Source organism: Haliaeetus albicilla, chromosome 10, assembly GCF_947461875.1.
Source record: "Haliaeetus albicilla chromosome 10, bHalAlb1.1, whole genome shotgun sequence".
Classification (NCBI taxonomy): domain Eukaryota; kingdom Metazoa; phylum Chordata; class Aves; order Accipitriformes; family Accipitridae; genus Haliaeetus; species Haliaeetus albicilla.
This window is the reverse complement of record NC_091492.1, coordinates 41257688-41272185: the sequence shown is the minus strand read 5'-3', so window position 1 is coordinate 41272185 and position 14498 is coordinate 41257688. Positions and strand designations below refer to the sequence as shown.

At 48.8% G+C, this 14498-nt stretch overlaps 1 protein-coding gene across 3 annotated transcripts in view; it reads left to right on the top strand.

Annotated features, from left to right (window-relative positions):
* The window catches only part of TBX5 (T-box transcription factor 5), a 45776-nt gene extending 32412 nt beyond the window's left edge, over positions 1-13364 (top strand). For all 3 annotated transcript variants that reach the window (XM_069795317.1, XM_069795316.1, XM_069795318.1), the window contains exons 8-9: positions 2725-2951; positions 11325-13364. In XM_069795317.1, the coding sequence (XP_069651418.1) occupies positions 2725-2951; positions 11325-11908 (811 nt within the window). In that variant the 3' untranslated portion in view covers positions 11909-13364. The remainder of the gene's footprint in view (positions 1-2724; positions 2952-11324) is intronic.
* Positions 13365-14498: the final 1134 nt, after the last annotated feature.

Here is a 14498-nt window from a genome sequence, read left to right as displayed (position 1 = left end):
GGTGTCTCCAACCTGTTCCCGGTCCAGTGTGACTCTCTGCTCATGCCATGTCTCCCGCAGAACACCACGGTCCTCTCTTATGGCCACAGAGGCTGCCATGTCCCCTGGGAAATGCATTCTGAGAGGCATTTGTTCCCCAGTGCGCAACAGGAATGTGGGATCCTGACACCACCTATGTTGGCACTCAGGGTAAAAATATTGCTGTTTCAGGCATACAGCTCCATTATGGAAAGAAAATATTTTTTTATCAAGAAAAAACAATCAGTGGTCAAATTTTCCTCCTCTCAGCTCTCCATTGAGAAAGAGAAAGTGTTGACTTAGGTGAGAAGTATCTGCGACAGGGATGGCTTCTTAGTGTTTGTGTGGTGCATCGCACAGCGAGGGTCTGATGTTGATGGGGTCCCTGTGAGCTACTGTGAGAATTTACTGTGAGAAACCCCCATTCAGATCTAATCCCATGTCTCAGAGACATCCAATTCTTCCCTCGCTGAAGCAGGGAGAAACTGTGAAAGGAGTCATCTCTATATCCTCCAAAAAAGCCACAGAGAACATGATGTGGCATCATGCCGTGGTATGTTCCTTCTTCTCCTCCATCGTCGCTCTCAGGTACCCCACCAAAAAAAAAAAAAGAGGCTCTGTCATTTCTTGGGGAATTGGGCGTTGGTGGTGTTGGAGCTGAAGAAGAAGGAACCAGCCAATCCATGCAGCAGCCTCTAATTAGGGAGGAGAGCAAAGGGCAAGGTCGATGGGTCACCTCCCTGTGGATTGTCTTCTTGGAAGGGAAACATGGTGGGGATGCAGCTTTGAGGTGTCATGCTGGCGCTATCTCCATGAGGATCGCCGTGTGAAAGTGGAGCATGACAGGAGCAGGCAGCTTAAAACCATGACCTGGTAGGTCTGGGAGATCCCCTAGAACCTGGAAGATCTGAAGGACATCCAAAAAGTTTGAAGGCCACCCATGAGGTTTGAAGGCCATAGCTCTTGACCTTCCTGAAAAGCTGCCCTCCAGCAAGAGCTCCTGGGGTGGAAACAGTAGTGCTGGGTACCCACAGGCAAAGAGGTCCTCTGAAGCCCACCACATACCCTGGCATCCACTGCTGTCTTCTGTATCTGAGGGATAAGTCTCTGCTTCCTCCCAGTCCATCTCTCTTTTGTTCCTCGTACGCAGCCTGGACTTCAGTTCTGGGAAAAAGCTGCCTGGTCGGCCAGCCCAAGTGGTTGGAAAGCCGTGCTCCTGCCAGCGCTGCCGGGAGAAGCTGCTGGGCTTCCAGGGGAAGAAACTCCACCTTTGGAATAGGCTCTCCTTGGCAAGCCACCAGTGCCCGGGGTTTGGAAAGCTTTCGTGGCACAATGAGAGACACATTTATTTGGTTTTGAGCTCCTGGGTGAGTTTCCCCTCCATTACAGCTCAGTTGCTGATGTTTCTGGCAGCCACCACAGCAGTGGTTTGGATGAAAGCTCCCTGCTGTGAGTAGGTTTATATAATTGGTATTGTTAAATTTTGTAAATAAGTTGTGAGTTGCTACAGTGATAGGCCTTCTCTAAGGGGCATAATAGGAGATTCAGGGCTCCTCTTCCACGTGTAGGTGGCCAGGTGAGCCGGTTGATGGGATTTAAGGATCTGCCCTTGCTCCAGCATAATGGTTTTGGGCAGGTGAGTAGGGTACCTCAAAGCCAGCTTGGTCCAACTGTTATAGCCTCAAAGAAGAAAGCTTGTGTTGGAATCTGGGCTCTAGTTTGTGACTGCTCTGAGCCTGGTGGCACTTTGCAAGGTGCTGTTGTACTACCTGATCTTTATGCATTTTAGCAAGCCCTTGGGTTCAGGGAGCACCCAGCTGTCTTGGAGACAGCCCAGGAGGCAGCTTGCACATCACCTGAAGTCTCCGAGACGCCCTACGCAGCTTTGGTTCTCCCCCCTGCTGAGCAGGAATAATCTCGTCCAGCCACGTTGCTGATGTGCTTGGAGAAATGTCTCCAAAACACACGCTGTGTGTAGGGTCTTGTAGGAGAGGGGATTTCCAGCCGGTGTTGGCAAAACGTCCCTGCTTCAAACCAGATTTCAGAGCGAGGGAGTAAACCAGACTTTCCATTAGTGCTCACCCTCCTAGCCTGGCTCCACTGAGGTGTGTGGTTCTGGTGTGCATCAGGTCTTGGTGAGTTATTTATTTCTCTTTTCTGAGGGCTCTGGAGTGGAGCTTATTCTCTGGTCCAGGGATCCCCCATCCAGGACAACCAGGCTGGCAGACCCTGCAGAAAAGGAATGAGGACAACTACCATAAGGGGGAAAAGTAGACCTAAATATTTAATCCATTGCTAAGTCAGCTTGGCAGAAATGATGTTTTTATTTACACACGTGCTCATCCACATATACAATATAAATAGTATATAATTTGTAAAAGCTATCATAATATGTAAATACAAATCTTGCGTATTTCGCTATAACTGTATGTATCTATTTTATGTATGGGTGTAAAATAGCAGTTGTGGTGGAAGAGGCATGAATCTGAGGGAAAGATACTAAAAGGAAAGTGAAATAGAAGAGTGCAGCATGGATAAAGTGTGACGGGGCTGCAGTCTTCTGGGAGGGATGTCTCTCCCTGAAAGTCTAAACAAACACCATTACACTAATGTGCTGTCTTCATTTATTAATCCACCGATCTATTTATTAATTGATTGCTTTTCTGCCTTGTTTCTTTTTTTTTTTTCTTGTTTCTTTGCTTTTAGTAAAGAGTACCCGGTTGTTCCCAGGAGCACAGTGAGACAAAAAGTGTCCTCGAATCACAGCCCCTTCAGTGGTGAGACCAGGGTCCTTTCCGCCTCCTCCAACCTGGGCTCCCAGTACCAGTGCGAGAACGGGGTGTCGAGCACCTCCCAGGACCTGCTACCGCCTGCCAACCCCTACCCGATCTCCCAGGAACACAGCCAGATCTACCACTGCACCAAGAGAAAAGGTCAGACCTTGGCTGCTCCCCAGTCAGTGCTTTCTCCTTCCTACCAGGCTGTCAGTGGGGTTTTCTGACGTTTCCCCCTTGATGAACAGCCCCAGCCTGCTTTATGGTGACACTTGAGGACGAACAAGGGATGCAGGTTGTGTGCTGGAGGCGGGCAGCAACCCCAGGCTGGATTAGGAAACCACTCTCACCGGTGTTAGCCTAAAACCCCATCTCCGCTGCTGGGCTGGGAGCGAGCTGTTTGGAGGGGTGGCAGTACCTTTCACCCACGTTGAATCCACATTCAGTAAGATAGCTGGTGCTGGAGATAAAGATGACTTATCTGTCTCCCTAGCCCCTCAGACAGGGTTAATCTCTGAGTGGAGATACCTTGACAGCTTGGATTTTGCACAGTTTTCAACTAAGACTATCGCAGTTGGGAGACAGTTGTCTGTCTGCAGAAAGCAATTCCACTTAAATGCTCGGTCTAATGAACGGGGCGTGGGATTGAAAATCATGATATCCATGTTCGTTCCCCTCTGGTGCGACTGACCTGCTTTGACAGAGCTTGAGGGATCAAACTGTGAGGGCTTTACACTGACTGCTCAGCTCGTCCTGGCGTGAAGAGCCCCATGATATCGATGGGATAATTGTTCTCAGGCAGGAGCGAGGGGTCTCCAGTCTGTCCCTTCCTCTCCCAAAGCAAAGGGAATGCTTAGATGCAGAAACACTTGCAGGACTGAGATAGCAAAAGCCTCAGATCAACTCCTCCCCAGACACTCAAAAGAAAATGGGGAATTTCCAGGGCTGAATGCAGCCCTATGGGGTGGGCAGGAGGTGGTTACTGCCTACCCCTGTTCCCCTTTCTCAGGATTTAGTCTACATTGCATGGGAAAAGCTAACAGGAGTCGGCACGCACCATGGCATTTGAATGCACCAAGAATTTCTTCAGGCTGGTAGCCTCTCCCCACAGCAGATCCCTTCCTGCTTCCCTGCACGGTCCTATCAGTCGGCCACATGTCATTATTTTTAGTAACGTAACCCCTGGGGTGCTGGGATGTGCCGTGTAGACACACAGTCTAAGGTAGCGGATGCTGGGAAGTGCTGGCAGATGAGGCAGGAGGGGAGTGGAAATCTCTCTCACATCCTTGGTGAATCCCCTGAATGTTGCAACATCACATGTGTTGTGTACGAGTATATATATGCAAACCAAAAAAAGTTGAAAAATCTTAATATTTTCCTGACACTGAGCTAAACAGTGGAAAACGCATAATTTTCTGACTCCTCCAGCTGAGCAGGTGACCTTCGTGCTCATATAGAGTGTATCAAAGCTGTGATTGGAAATGGTGATGCTAGACGTGAGCTAGCTGTAAGGTAGGGAATAAGGAGCCGCAGTGGCCTCCCAGAGTGTCCCCTGAGGTCAGAGGTGGGGTGTGTGCCCCTTGCTACCCCCGTGCTGGTGTGGGACTGTGGGTACAAGGTGCTGGGACACAACCGGGTTGCTGCAAAGCCCTGCTGTTGGCAATGGAAAGGCAGGTCCCCTTCGCCCTTGGCATCCCTCAGCCTGCGATCCGTCCTCAGTGCTCCTTTGCCCTGGGAGCTGAGCTTTCACCGCTCCTCTTCCCCTTCTCTGCAAAAACTAACCAAAACAAGCTGGCCCAAACGGCAACAAACCCTTTGGACAATCTCCGACTGCTGCGTGTCCCCGCACGGCAGGGCAATTCATCATTCGCCTCCACATTGTAACATGATAAGGAATCAACAGAGGTTTCCTTCCAGTTTTGGGATTCCCGCTAAGTGGTGTCTCCATGGGTGGTTTCCCTCAATCCCCCAATTATCTCACTTCCTCTTATTGTCACAAAAGAGACGACTATCTGCCCTGTAATAAGCTCCCCGGCCCCTTTTGGCCTGCGTGGCCCTTGCAAAAGTGCAGGAGACTGGCAAAGAGAGTCCTCCTCTGTACGGCTGATGGCCCCTCATTATCTCTACGATGGCTTGAGTGGCACAAGCAGTTAAGGGCCTTTTATCAAAGCCGCCAAATGCTTTAATCAAAGAGAAGCAGTGTCCTGTCCGATACCACCGGCTTCTTCCGTGAAGCTGTACGTCTCAGGAGCCTGAGCCTCTGCTTCCCTCCCTGTGCCTTTTTCCCCCTCCCCATGCATCTAGTAAATCGAAAACAGCCACCAGGGCTTAAAGAAAAGAAACACAAAGTTAATGGGAAACAGAGAGCCAACATAAGCTGCCAAGCAGCTCTTTGCAAAGTGAAATTAATTAAAAAGAAAAAAAGTCACTAGAGATGAGCAATTCTGTTCAGATAAATCAGAACGTGATCCAAGGTTTCATCTCAAACTCGGGCTGAGCGTGGCACTTTCTTCTAGCACTGAGCAAGGATCTTCACTGAATTTGGGAAAATAACCTTACCTATAATATTCCTCTTTTTCTTCCTTTTCCAGCCTCTCCTTTCCAAGTGTAATACTAGGCTTTCCCTCACAGCTCTCCTGCTTTCCTACTTTCCTGCATGACTTTTAACAAGCCTGACCATCTAAGAAAACATGAAAGGAAGAGTGTGTTCACTCCTGATGCACCTTTGTCCATTTTCTGGACTGGAAGCTTTATTGGTTTCATTGGATCATCAGCTCCCCAAACATTGACTCCTCTTCAGTCCGTTTAGGATTTATCTCAAACAGATTATTTCCTTTTCGCAAGGCTGGGGTTACAGATAAGTGCTCGTGGGGGCAGAGGGCAATTCAACTGGGTTTGAGACCAGCTGGTGTCTGTATCTTCTGTAGCAAATACCACCACTGTTTTCCGAGATAGTCTCTCAGATATGGCTCCTTCCAGCTTTGACATCTCATGATGTTTCTCTGTATCCTTTTTAATCAGGAGGTCAGGCCTTGGTTTAGGCTCAGTTAAGAACAGGTCTGTATTTGAGCAACTCAAAGGCACCCTATTCAACTTCTACTTCCTTGGTGACCTAAGACAAAGATTTAGCTCTGTGGTTGACAGTGTTGTTCTTAGCTGTCAAGTCAAGATGGATTCACTCTGGAGATCTGATATGAAGTTACATTAGGGGAGAGCAGCAGGGCTGCGAAGGGATGTTATCTCTGAAGGCTCCTCTGTTTCAGGGAGGTGATGCTCTCCTGGGTGAGGAAGGAAGGAAGGACACATCCCAGAGCCCCAAATCTGGCAATTCCTGGTGCACAGGTGGGAGCGCGGGGTTGCCCCGTTGGGAATGACCCCGGTGTGGTGCAACGGGATCGCTGCTCCAGGCACCTTCTGAACATGCTGAACGCTGGGGAACGGCAGTCTTCAAGGCGAGAATCATCCTGTGTTGTATCCCAGCTCCACACTGAGATGGCTTATGGCATTTCACAAAGGCACTGGTCTTGAGAGGGTGGATTAACTCCAATCCTGTATCCTACGAAGGAGCGGCCTCAGTTCTTGTAGTGGATTTTAAGGCTGCGACAAAGATGAGTTAGAGCTTTGCCTTTTTTTCTAGTTGTTCTCCATCTCTCCCTCTCTCATTGTTGTGCTTGGAGAAGCCCAAAAGGGCTTACCAGCAGGCAGCTTGCTTTGTCTTTCGTTTTAGCCTTACGTCCCAATTAGGGCACTGGGGCTTGTTTTCCCTTGTGTTATCCTCTCCCTCAGACTTCCTGTGAACTAAAAAGCCATCCCTCTAAACCTCTGCTCCCTCCCAGCCTTACACAATCTCAACCACTTGGCAGATTTCTGGGATGCTTGTGATGCTGAACAGGAGGCGACTGGAACAGCCTCTCCCTGGGGAGGTTATAAAAGTTGTCATGTTGGCACTCTGAGGGAGAAGAGGGACGTGGCAGAATCCACCGGCTCCAACCAGCGAGGACCGTGTCCTTCAGCCACCTAGCTTGGACATGACCCTGACCGTCGGGAAGAATATATCTTTCATCTCCTTCCTGCTCTGATGAGGCCAATGGAGATGAAGCAATGCCTTTTCCCCCTTCTCCTCAAGAACAGGCACTGTTAGGGTAGATAGACCTCTTTGTTAACTGAACTCATTTCTCCCTCATCCCACCCAGCTTTTCTTTCACTCAGAGAATCTGTAGGACAGAAGTCAGGTTTGGGATGTCTCCTTAGAGAACATGCTGCTCGTCCTGCTGATGTTAGGAGATGCAATGAGCTGGCCAAGGCTTGAGCCATGCCGCAGCCGGCAGTGTTTGCAGCTTGGGTAGATGCAGTGGAGCCCAGAGCAAGGTGACTGCTGGGGCACCAAGGCTGAAGAAGAGCCTGCCTGCATGGTGGGGAGATATTCAGGGGGCTGGTGTGCCCCCAGCTTTTGCTGTGCAGCCACGTTGCTTGTGGCACTGTAGTTCCAGCGGCTTAACGTAAGCATCCCGCTCTCCCATCAGGAGGTGTCTCCTGTGCCTCTGCAGGCAGTGCTGGCAACTCACTGCCTCGGGAAGAGGTTCCAGCTTTTGGTGTTGGATTGTCTCTGCTCCCCAATCTTTTCTGTCGTGTTCCCCTGCAATGCAACACAGCCGTAATGCAAACCTTGCAATTGCTGAAACAACTAGCGTGTCTTAGCTTTTCACGCCCTAGGATGTATGTCTTATTTGCCCTTAGAGATGTTCATTTTGACTGAATCTGCCTTTTTCTTTTCTTCTTGGACAACCTTTGTCAGTCTTGCATAGTGGTATTGGTTATTCAGGCTCATGCTAGATTCACACTAGAAACCAGACTGGATAAAACAACAGTGTTAGTGATAATCACCCATTGTGTCTCCCTCACGAAGTCAGAGCGAACCTACTGTAATGCCCTGGAAGGGTGATTGAGCTTTGAAAACTAAAACAGTTGGGTCCCATTCTTCATTGTCTTCTGTCCTGGGGAGCTGATTGTCAAGAATTGGGAAGGACCTCTCCTGATTTACACCAGGGGAAGAGGTGGGCCCAGTGCACCCTGAAGTCCAGAGATTTTACATGTTTGCATTTCATTCTGGATGGCCCTAATCTTGGAATTGGGAAAATTCCATTTAAAAAGCCATTTGTGTGGTATTTACAACCCAGCTGGAAGTAGTAAATACCGGAAATCTTGGAACTGCTTATGCTCTCGCTCAAGCTCCTTCATTAGATAGATCATCAAATTCCTTGTGAGGGAGCCAGTTTCCACCCCATTCTGCAGGCTCCGTTTTCCTTGGATCCACTTCGGAGCAGCTTCTCCCAAGCGCTGGCAGCTTCCCCTGCTTGGCAGAACCTTTTGCTTTTTGAGGTTTGCGCAGTATCGAGGGGCTGGTCACAAGAGCTAATCGCCACCCTTGGCTTCCAAGAATAGCAACAAAAGCGGAGGAGGTCAGCATCTCCCAGGATGGTCAGTACCTCCCAGAGGTGTCTTCTAGGGCTCGGTGGTAACGGCGAAAGGACAACGAAGTGCTATCAGGCAACCAACATCAAGAATCAAACCCACAGCAGACCAGACAGTTATCTCCTATGTCCTGCTTATGCTGTTGCCGAGTTGGTGAGAGGACCTTTAGGGAGAGGATTATGGCCTTGAAATGGATTGTCCAGGCTCCAGAGCAGGTGGGGGATGAGTTTAAACTGCAGCCTTCAGCATTGCGTGGGAGCTCTGTTTGACTTCTCCTCCTTTTGCCATTCTCTTCCTTGAAGATGTCCCCTTTCCACCCCCCGATCTGTTCCACATGCCATGGGGATACACTTCACCTGCTCTGTGGTGGCTCTGGTGGTGGGACAATGCCAGATCAGACTAGAGAGCCTGGACCAGTGTAAATTCATCAGCTGGCACCAGCTGAGGATCTCTGGTGGGCATCATCCCACCTGATGATGGTGGTGGACTGTTCTCTTCCCTCTCCAGCACTTTGAGGTTACATAGATGGGAAAATAATTGGAAAAGGGGCCAGAGGGCAGGCAGAAGCTCTTAGGGTAGGCTGTAATCCTTTGTTAGTGACTATGTCCTCTTTGGAGATGGGTACGGTGTCCTTACGCATCTTAAAATCTGGAGTGATGGTGCCCTTTCCACACATGGCGCCGGTGAGCCTGGCTCTAGAGAGGCCAGTAGAGCGATGGCGCAAGCTTACAGAAGAAGAGAGGGCACCTATAGGGTTTCCACTGAAATCCTGGTTGTTTTTGTTTTTCTCTCTTCACCTGCGATGAATTCTGGAAGCGGATCCATAACGCTGCGTCTCTGCCTGGCTAGGCTGTGGCAGGCAGCGAAATGTCTGGGCTAAATGGAAAAATCAGCAACTTCAGGTTGTAAGTCAGGCACATTTTTACACAACGGAAAAACAGAGTTTGACTGGTTTGTGTTGTATATTTAAAAAAATAAAAATAAAATAAACAGTCAAACCCCAAGCCAATGATTTCTAATGCCAGCAGAGTAATGCGGTTTAATGCTGAAAACTTTATTAGCAGAACAATGCTTCATTTTACAAGACTTTTTTTTTCTGCCCTAGTGTTCTTATTACTCAGTAGTGGGTTAGGGATCCAAAACTTTTAGGCTGTCTGTAAAAGCTAGAGCTTGGGCAGTTCTTCCAGATGTACCTCCTGTGACAGACCCATGCTTAGGAGGGAGCTTAGACCTGCTTTTGTCTTTCAGGGGACTACATCCTCTCACTGCTCCTATATAAAATGAACCTGGTCAGGATTAAGGAGAGTGACGCGCTTTTGCATCTCTCTGCTTACTGTTTCAGCTGTTTTAAAGACGTGATTGCATTGCTCGCTTATCCCATCCTACTTTCTGACCCGATTTAAGAGCAGGCAGAGGAGGAAGCTAACTTGATTATCAGGGCTCTGCACTGCCGGGACTAAGGAGCCGGGTTTTGCTGTTGTCAGGAAGAAAGCATGAAATGGGACTGCGGCTTTCCAGCTGAATTTACAGGCAGCTGCTCTTACAAAGTCAAAGGACACCAAGGGGAAAGTCCCCATGGTGTGTACCTCGGTACCTGGTGTTTTCTGGGGTTTGTTGGGCCAAGAAGATTAACAGCAGCAGTTGTTCCAGCTGGATTTGGGAGACACCTGAGTGGGAGTAATGGGTTATTTTATAAGCAGAGGGGGGGCAGCTTCCAGGAGAGAGCACATGGCTGTTTATAACAATAAGGGTATGCGCATGTGCGCGTTTACAAGAAACAAAAGGTGCCTGCACTGTCCATCTGCACCTTCTGAAGTTGAGACATGGGCGCTCTTGCTGGAGCAGCCCAGCAGCAACACCTGTGTTTTTGCAAGTGCTTCTTGGGGGGCAGATGCTCTTAGCCCTCTTTTTTGTGGAACTTTTTTTTTTTTTTCCCTTTTCTAATTTGGGGGTGAAAAACTTTGCAGCTCAAAACAAGTTGGCTGAGAAAATTTGAGAAGGGCCATTTCTTGCAGTATTCTTCCAAATTTTACCCCTGTTGAAAGGGTGCAGCTAAGAGGGCTTTAAGCAAAGTGGGATGTTTTTCTGCCTGCACCAGAAATCTTGTTCTTGAAGCAGCAGCAAAGTTAATCTGGGTCAGAACAAGCTCCCCTTCCCTTGCCTCGCTGTCCTTAAAATCTCTTGGTGAAGTGCTCGTCCCTGGGAACTTTGCCATCCATTCCAGCAGAGCTGGATTTCATTTGATGACCCTGCGAATGAATAAATAAGTGCATATTCATTTATTCATTTTGCTTCTCCCTAGAGATTTCACCTAAATTGTTTATCTCCTTCTCTCTGTTGGTCCGGGATGCTGCAGAAAACAAAGGGCTTTGCAAGCTGCGCCTTGTTGTTTCTAGCTGTGAAATTTACTTTTCCTTTTTTGTTACACTTGGCTCCAGCACACAGCCCTGTGTGGATTTATGTGCCCAGCTCCCTTGGCACGGCTAAAGACCGGGGCTGTAAAACTCCAAATCTGATTGTCTCAACTGTGCCATTGCTGATGCTCTCCTGGGGGGATTTTTATTGTGATCTCCATTTCTGTCTCATTTATCGCGAAAATATATCATTGTAAAGGCTTTTAGTTAACAGCATCAGCTCTGAGCCTCTCAGCTGGGGGTGGGGACGCTGTTAGGTGCACTGTATCTGCAGGCAGATGTTACTCCTCTGGTCAAAGTGCTGGCAGCAGAAAGACGAGCATCTTCGTGGTGCGGGGATGTGCATGGGGTATTACTAAGCAAGCTAAGCTTCGGGATCCCTCCAGCATCTTATAGCCTTGATTTTCCTCCCAGAGCTCCTAGCTAATCCCTTTCCCAGTGCCGCAGACAGGGCCAGGTACAAGACTTGGTTTCAGCAAGACTGATTCCAAGGAAGGGATCTGGATTTGCCCTGACAGAACTGAGAGCAGCGTCTGGATCAGCTCTGTGCAGACAGTGTCCTTGGTAAAATGAGGATTATGGAGAGGGAGGTTCAGCTGAGGGCACAGTATTGTCGTTTGCTACCAGGAGTTTTCTCTCCCAACAGATGAGGAATGTTCCACCACCGAGCATCCCTACAAGAAGCCCTACATGGAAACTTCTCCGGCAGAAGAGGATCCTTTCTACAGGTCCAGTTACCCCCAGCAGCAGGGACTGAACACTTCATACAGGACTGAATCAGCCCAGCGCCAAGCATGTATGTATGCCAGCTCCGCTCCCCCCACGGACCCCGTGCCCAGCCTAGAAGACATCAGCTGTAACACGTGGCCGAGCGTGCCATCCTACAGCAGTTGCACAGTGTCTGCCATGCAGCCGATGGACAGGTTACCCTACCAGCATTTCTCTGCCCACTTCACCTCGGGGCCGCTGATGCCCCGGCTCAGCAGCGTGGCCAACCATACCTCCCCCCAAATAGGAGATACCCATAGCATGTTTCAGCACCAAACCTCGGTTTCTCACCAACCCATTGTCCGGCAGTGTGGACCTCAAACTGGCATCCAGTCCCCCCCCAGCAGCTTACAGCCCGCAGAGTTCCTGTATTCCCATGGCGTGCCTCGAACCCTTTCGCCCCACCAGTACCACTCGGTCCACGGCGTGGGCATGGTGCCAGAGTGGAGCGAGAACAGCTAACGAGGCGGTCAGGAAAGTGCAAGAGCATTAGCCATGGGGAAAAAAAAAAAAAAGGGAAAAGGAAAAGGAAAAAAATACCCTGTCGATAACAAAAGCGAGAGTATTTTGCAAGACTCCTTTAACTGAATGTTCACCAGTAGCACTCGAGAGGGACGGACACTGATTGAAACCACAGATGAAATAGTCATCGGCCTCGGTGTGACTTGCTCCCCGCCCCGTCCCCCCTTTTTCTTTTGTTTCAAAAGAAAAATCAACAGATCGGCACACTTCTCCCCTGCCACGGTCCCTGCCCAGTTTGTGTTGTTGCCACCACCAGCCCTGTGCCCTCATCCCCCCCTGCCCTCCTGCTCTTTTTGTTCTCCAAGGGACACCAAACTCCTGCTGCCTTTCTCAACACAGTCAGAGTGCTTGAACGAAAACAACTAGGATGTTACCTTTTTTTTTTTTGTGGTGTTGATGTTGACGATGTTATATAATAAATAATAATATATATATATTTTCTTTCAATTTTCTCAAAAAAAGACACCGGCCCTTTTTACCAAGGGTGGATTTTGGAGTGGTGTTTCTTTTTTTTTTTTTCCCATTAGTATTATCATTGTTACTTTTCAACACAACGAGGTTTTACGAACCCACGAATAAGAAAAGCAGGTACCTACCTCACCCAGGCGTAGTAACATGAGTGAAATCATTCCCTGCAGGCTGCCGTGTTTCCTTACAAACGCCCCAAAACACGTCTCTGCAAGAACAAGCCCCGTAAACTCATCTCCTTTCCCACTTGCGTGTAATTCTCTCGCTCTTCTTTCCTTCCCATCTCCTGATCTTTCCCGGTCCATCAGCTGTCTCTGATGGAAGCGCAGGGTATCTTTCAAACTTGAAAACATCCGCAGCTTGTCTCCTGCCGAATTTTTACCGGCATGCAGAAAGCGAGGCTCTGAGCCAGCTGCAAGGGGGGGAAAAGCAGGGGGAGAGGATGCAGACAGTGAAAGGAAAAAGTTTGCTCATAAAAATGCTGATGATGATGCTTGTTTGCAATCCTGGACTTTCATTTTATCGTGCGTTCTTTTTCTTCCTCTCAAAAAAAAAAAAAGGAAAAGGGATACTGGTCTGGGTGCGTTGAGATACTAAGTAAATGTGTTTAAAAGGAGCAGAAAATGATCATGAGAGGCTAGGAGTGGGGGAGGCAAGAAGAGAAGAAAAAGCAAATGTGTAAGTAAAAATGTCTACTGCAGAAGTTTTCAGGTGTAAAATTTCCTGGTACTATTTATTTATACATGGGAGTTCAAATAACTCATAGGATGTCACACTAAGCCAGCAAAGCAGCTGATTCAAAGGGGTTAAAATTTTTATTGAAACAGAAGTTTGCTTTCTTTTCTTCTTTTTTTTTTTCTTTCCAAGCTGTGCACACTCTATATAATTTACATATATTTTTAATTAAAAGTAATTCTAATTAACAAAAGAGGTATACCTCCGTGTCAGCAACTGAGAATGTGGGTGTGAATGAGTGGGAATGCTGGTATGTGCGTGGGAGGGGTTACAGACAGGTATCCAAAGCCATGTAGCTAAGAAGAAAAAAATAATCCCTACCTAGCTATGCTTTCCTATTCTTGTGTGCCAATTTACGCCTAATAAATACCACATGCTCTCAATGGCAAGGGACCCCCCCCCATTTTTATTTTTTGGTTTTTTTTTTGGTTTTGGGGTGGGGTTTTTTGGTTCTTTTTGCTTGGTGCCCATAAGTTTGATTTTTATTTATTTCTGGTGTACCACAGGTGGTACAGCAGCCCAAGGGGGAAGACTGTTAGGCAGTGATGGGCTGAGCTTGAGACTGCTGTGTGTTTGTCTGCTACAGAACTGCCTGCGTCCCCAGGTCCTTCCCACCCAACCCCTTCCCCAACCCAAGGGACATGCTCTCCTGGGGTCGCTTTCCCATCGAGGCAGATTTAGAAGCCCCCTTGGGAATCCAGGTGGGTGCTGGGGTGGCACTGGGAAACCCTCTGCCCCCTGTTCCTGTGCAGATGGGGATGGTGGGGGACGTCTGGCCCAGGAGAGGTGTGGGGCCATGTCCCAGCCTCGGCGAAGGAGGGGACGATACTGGATACTTTACAGATTGGAAACAAGATGGGAAAACCAGCTCCGGAGAAATAAAGAGATTGCATCCGAGAAGCCCAGCAAAAAGGTCTCCTCCATGTAGCTGGTGAGCCCCAGCCCCCCCAGGGTGATGCTCCCCCCTAGCTGTCCCATGGCAGGTGGGACCTGGGGGATGATGGTGTCTACTGGGGCTATCCCAGCGCTGGCTATGGGGTTTCTTCCTTCGGCTGTCTCTGCTTTTACCATCTTCTGCTTGCAACAACTGGGTTTCTTAAATGTCGGGTTAGATGCAGTCAAAACGCGATGCTGTGCTACCCTGGGAGCTCGCTCCGGGTATCGGCCACTTTTGCAGGCAGAAAGGGATGTAGGCATCACGTAACCCTTCTGCGGGCATGGCTGGGACCTCAAGTTATACGCAGCTTTGTCTTCGTGGAGCCACCCCCAGGGAATCACTCAAATGTTGCATTGCTCGGTAAATCACATGCTGTTTCTCCAGAATATG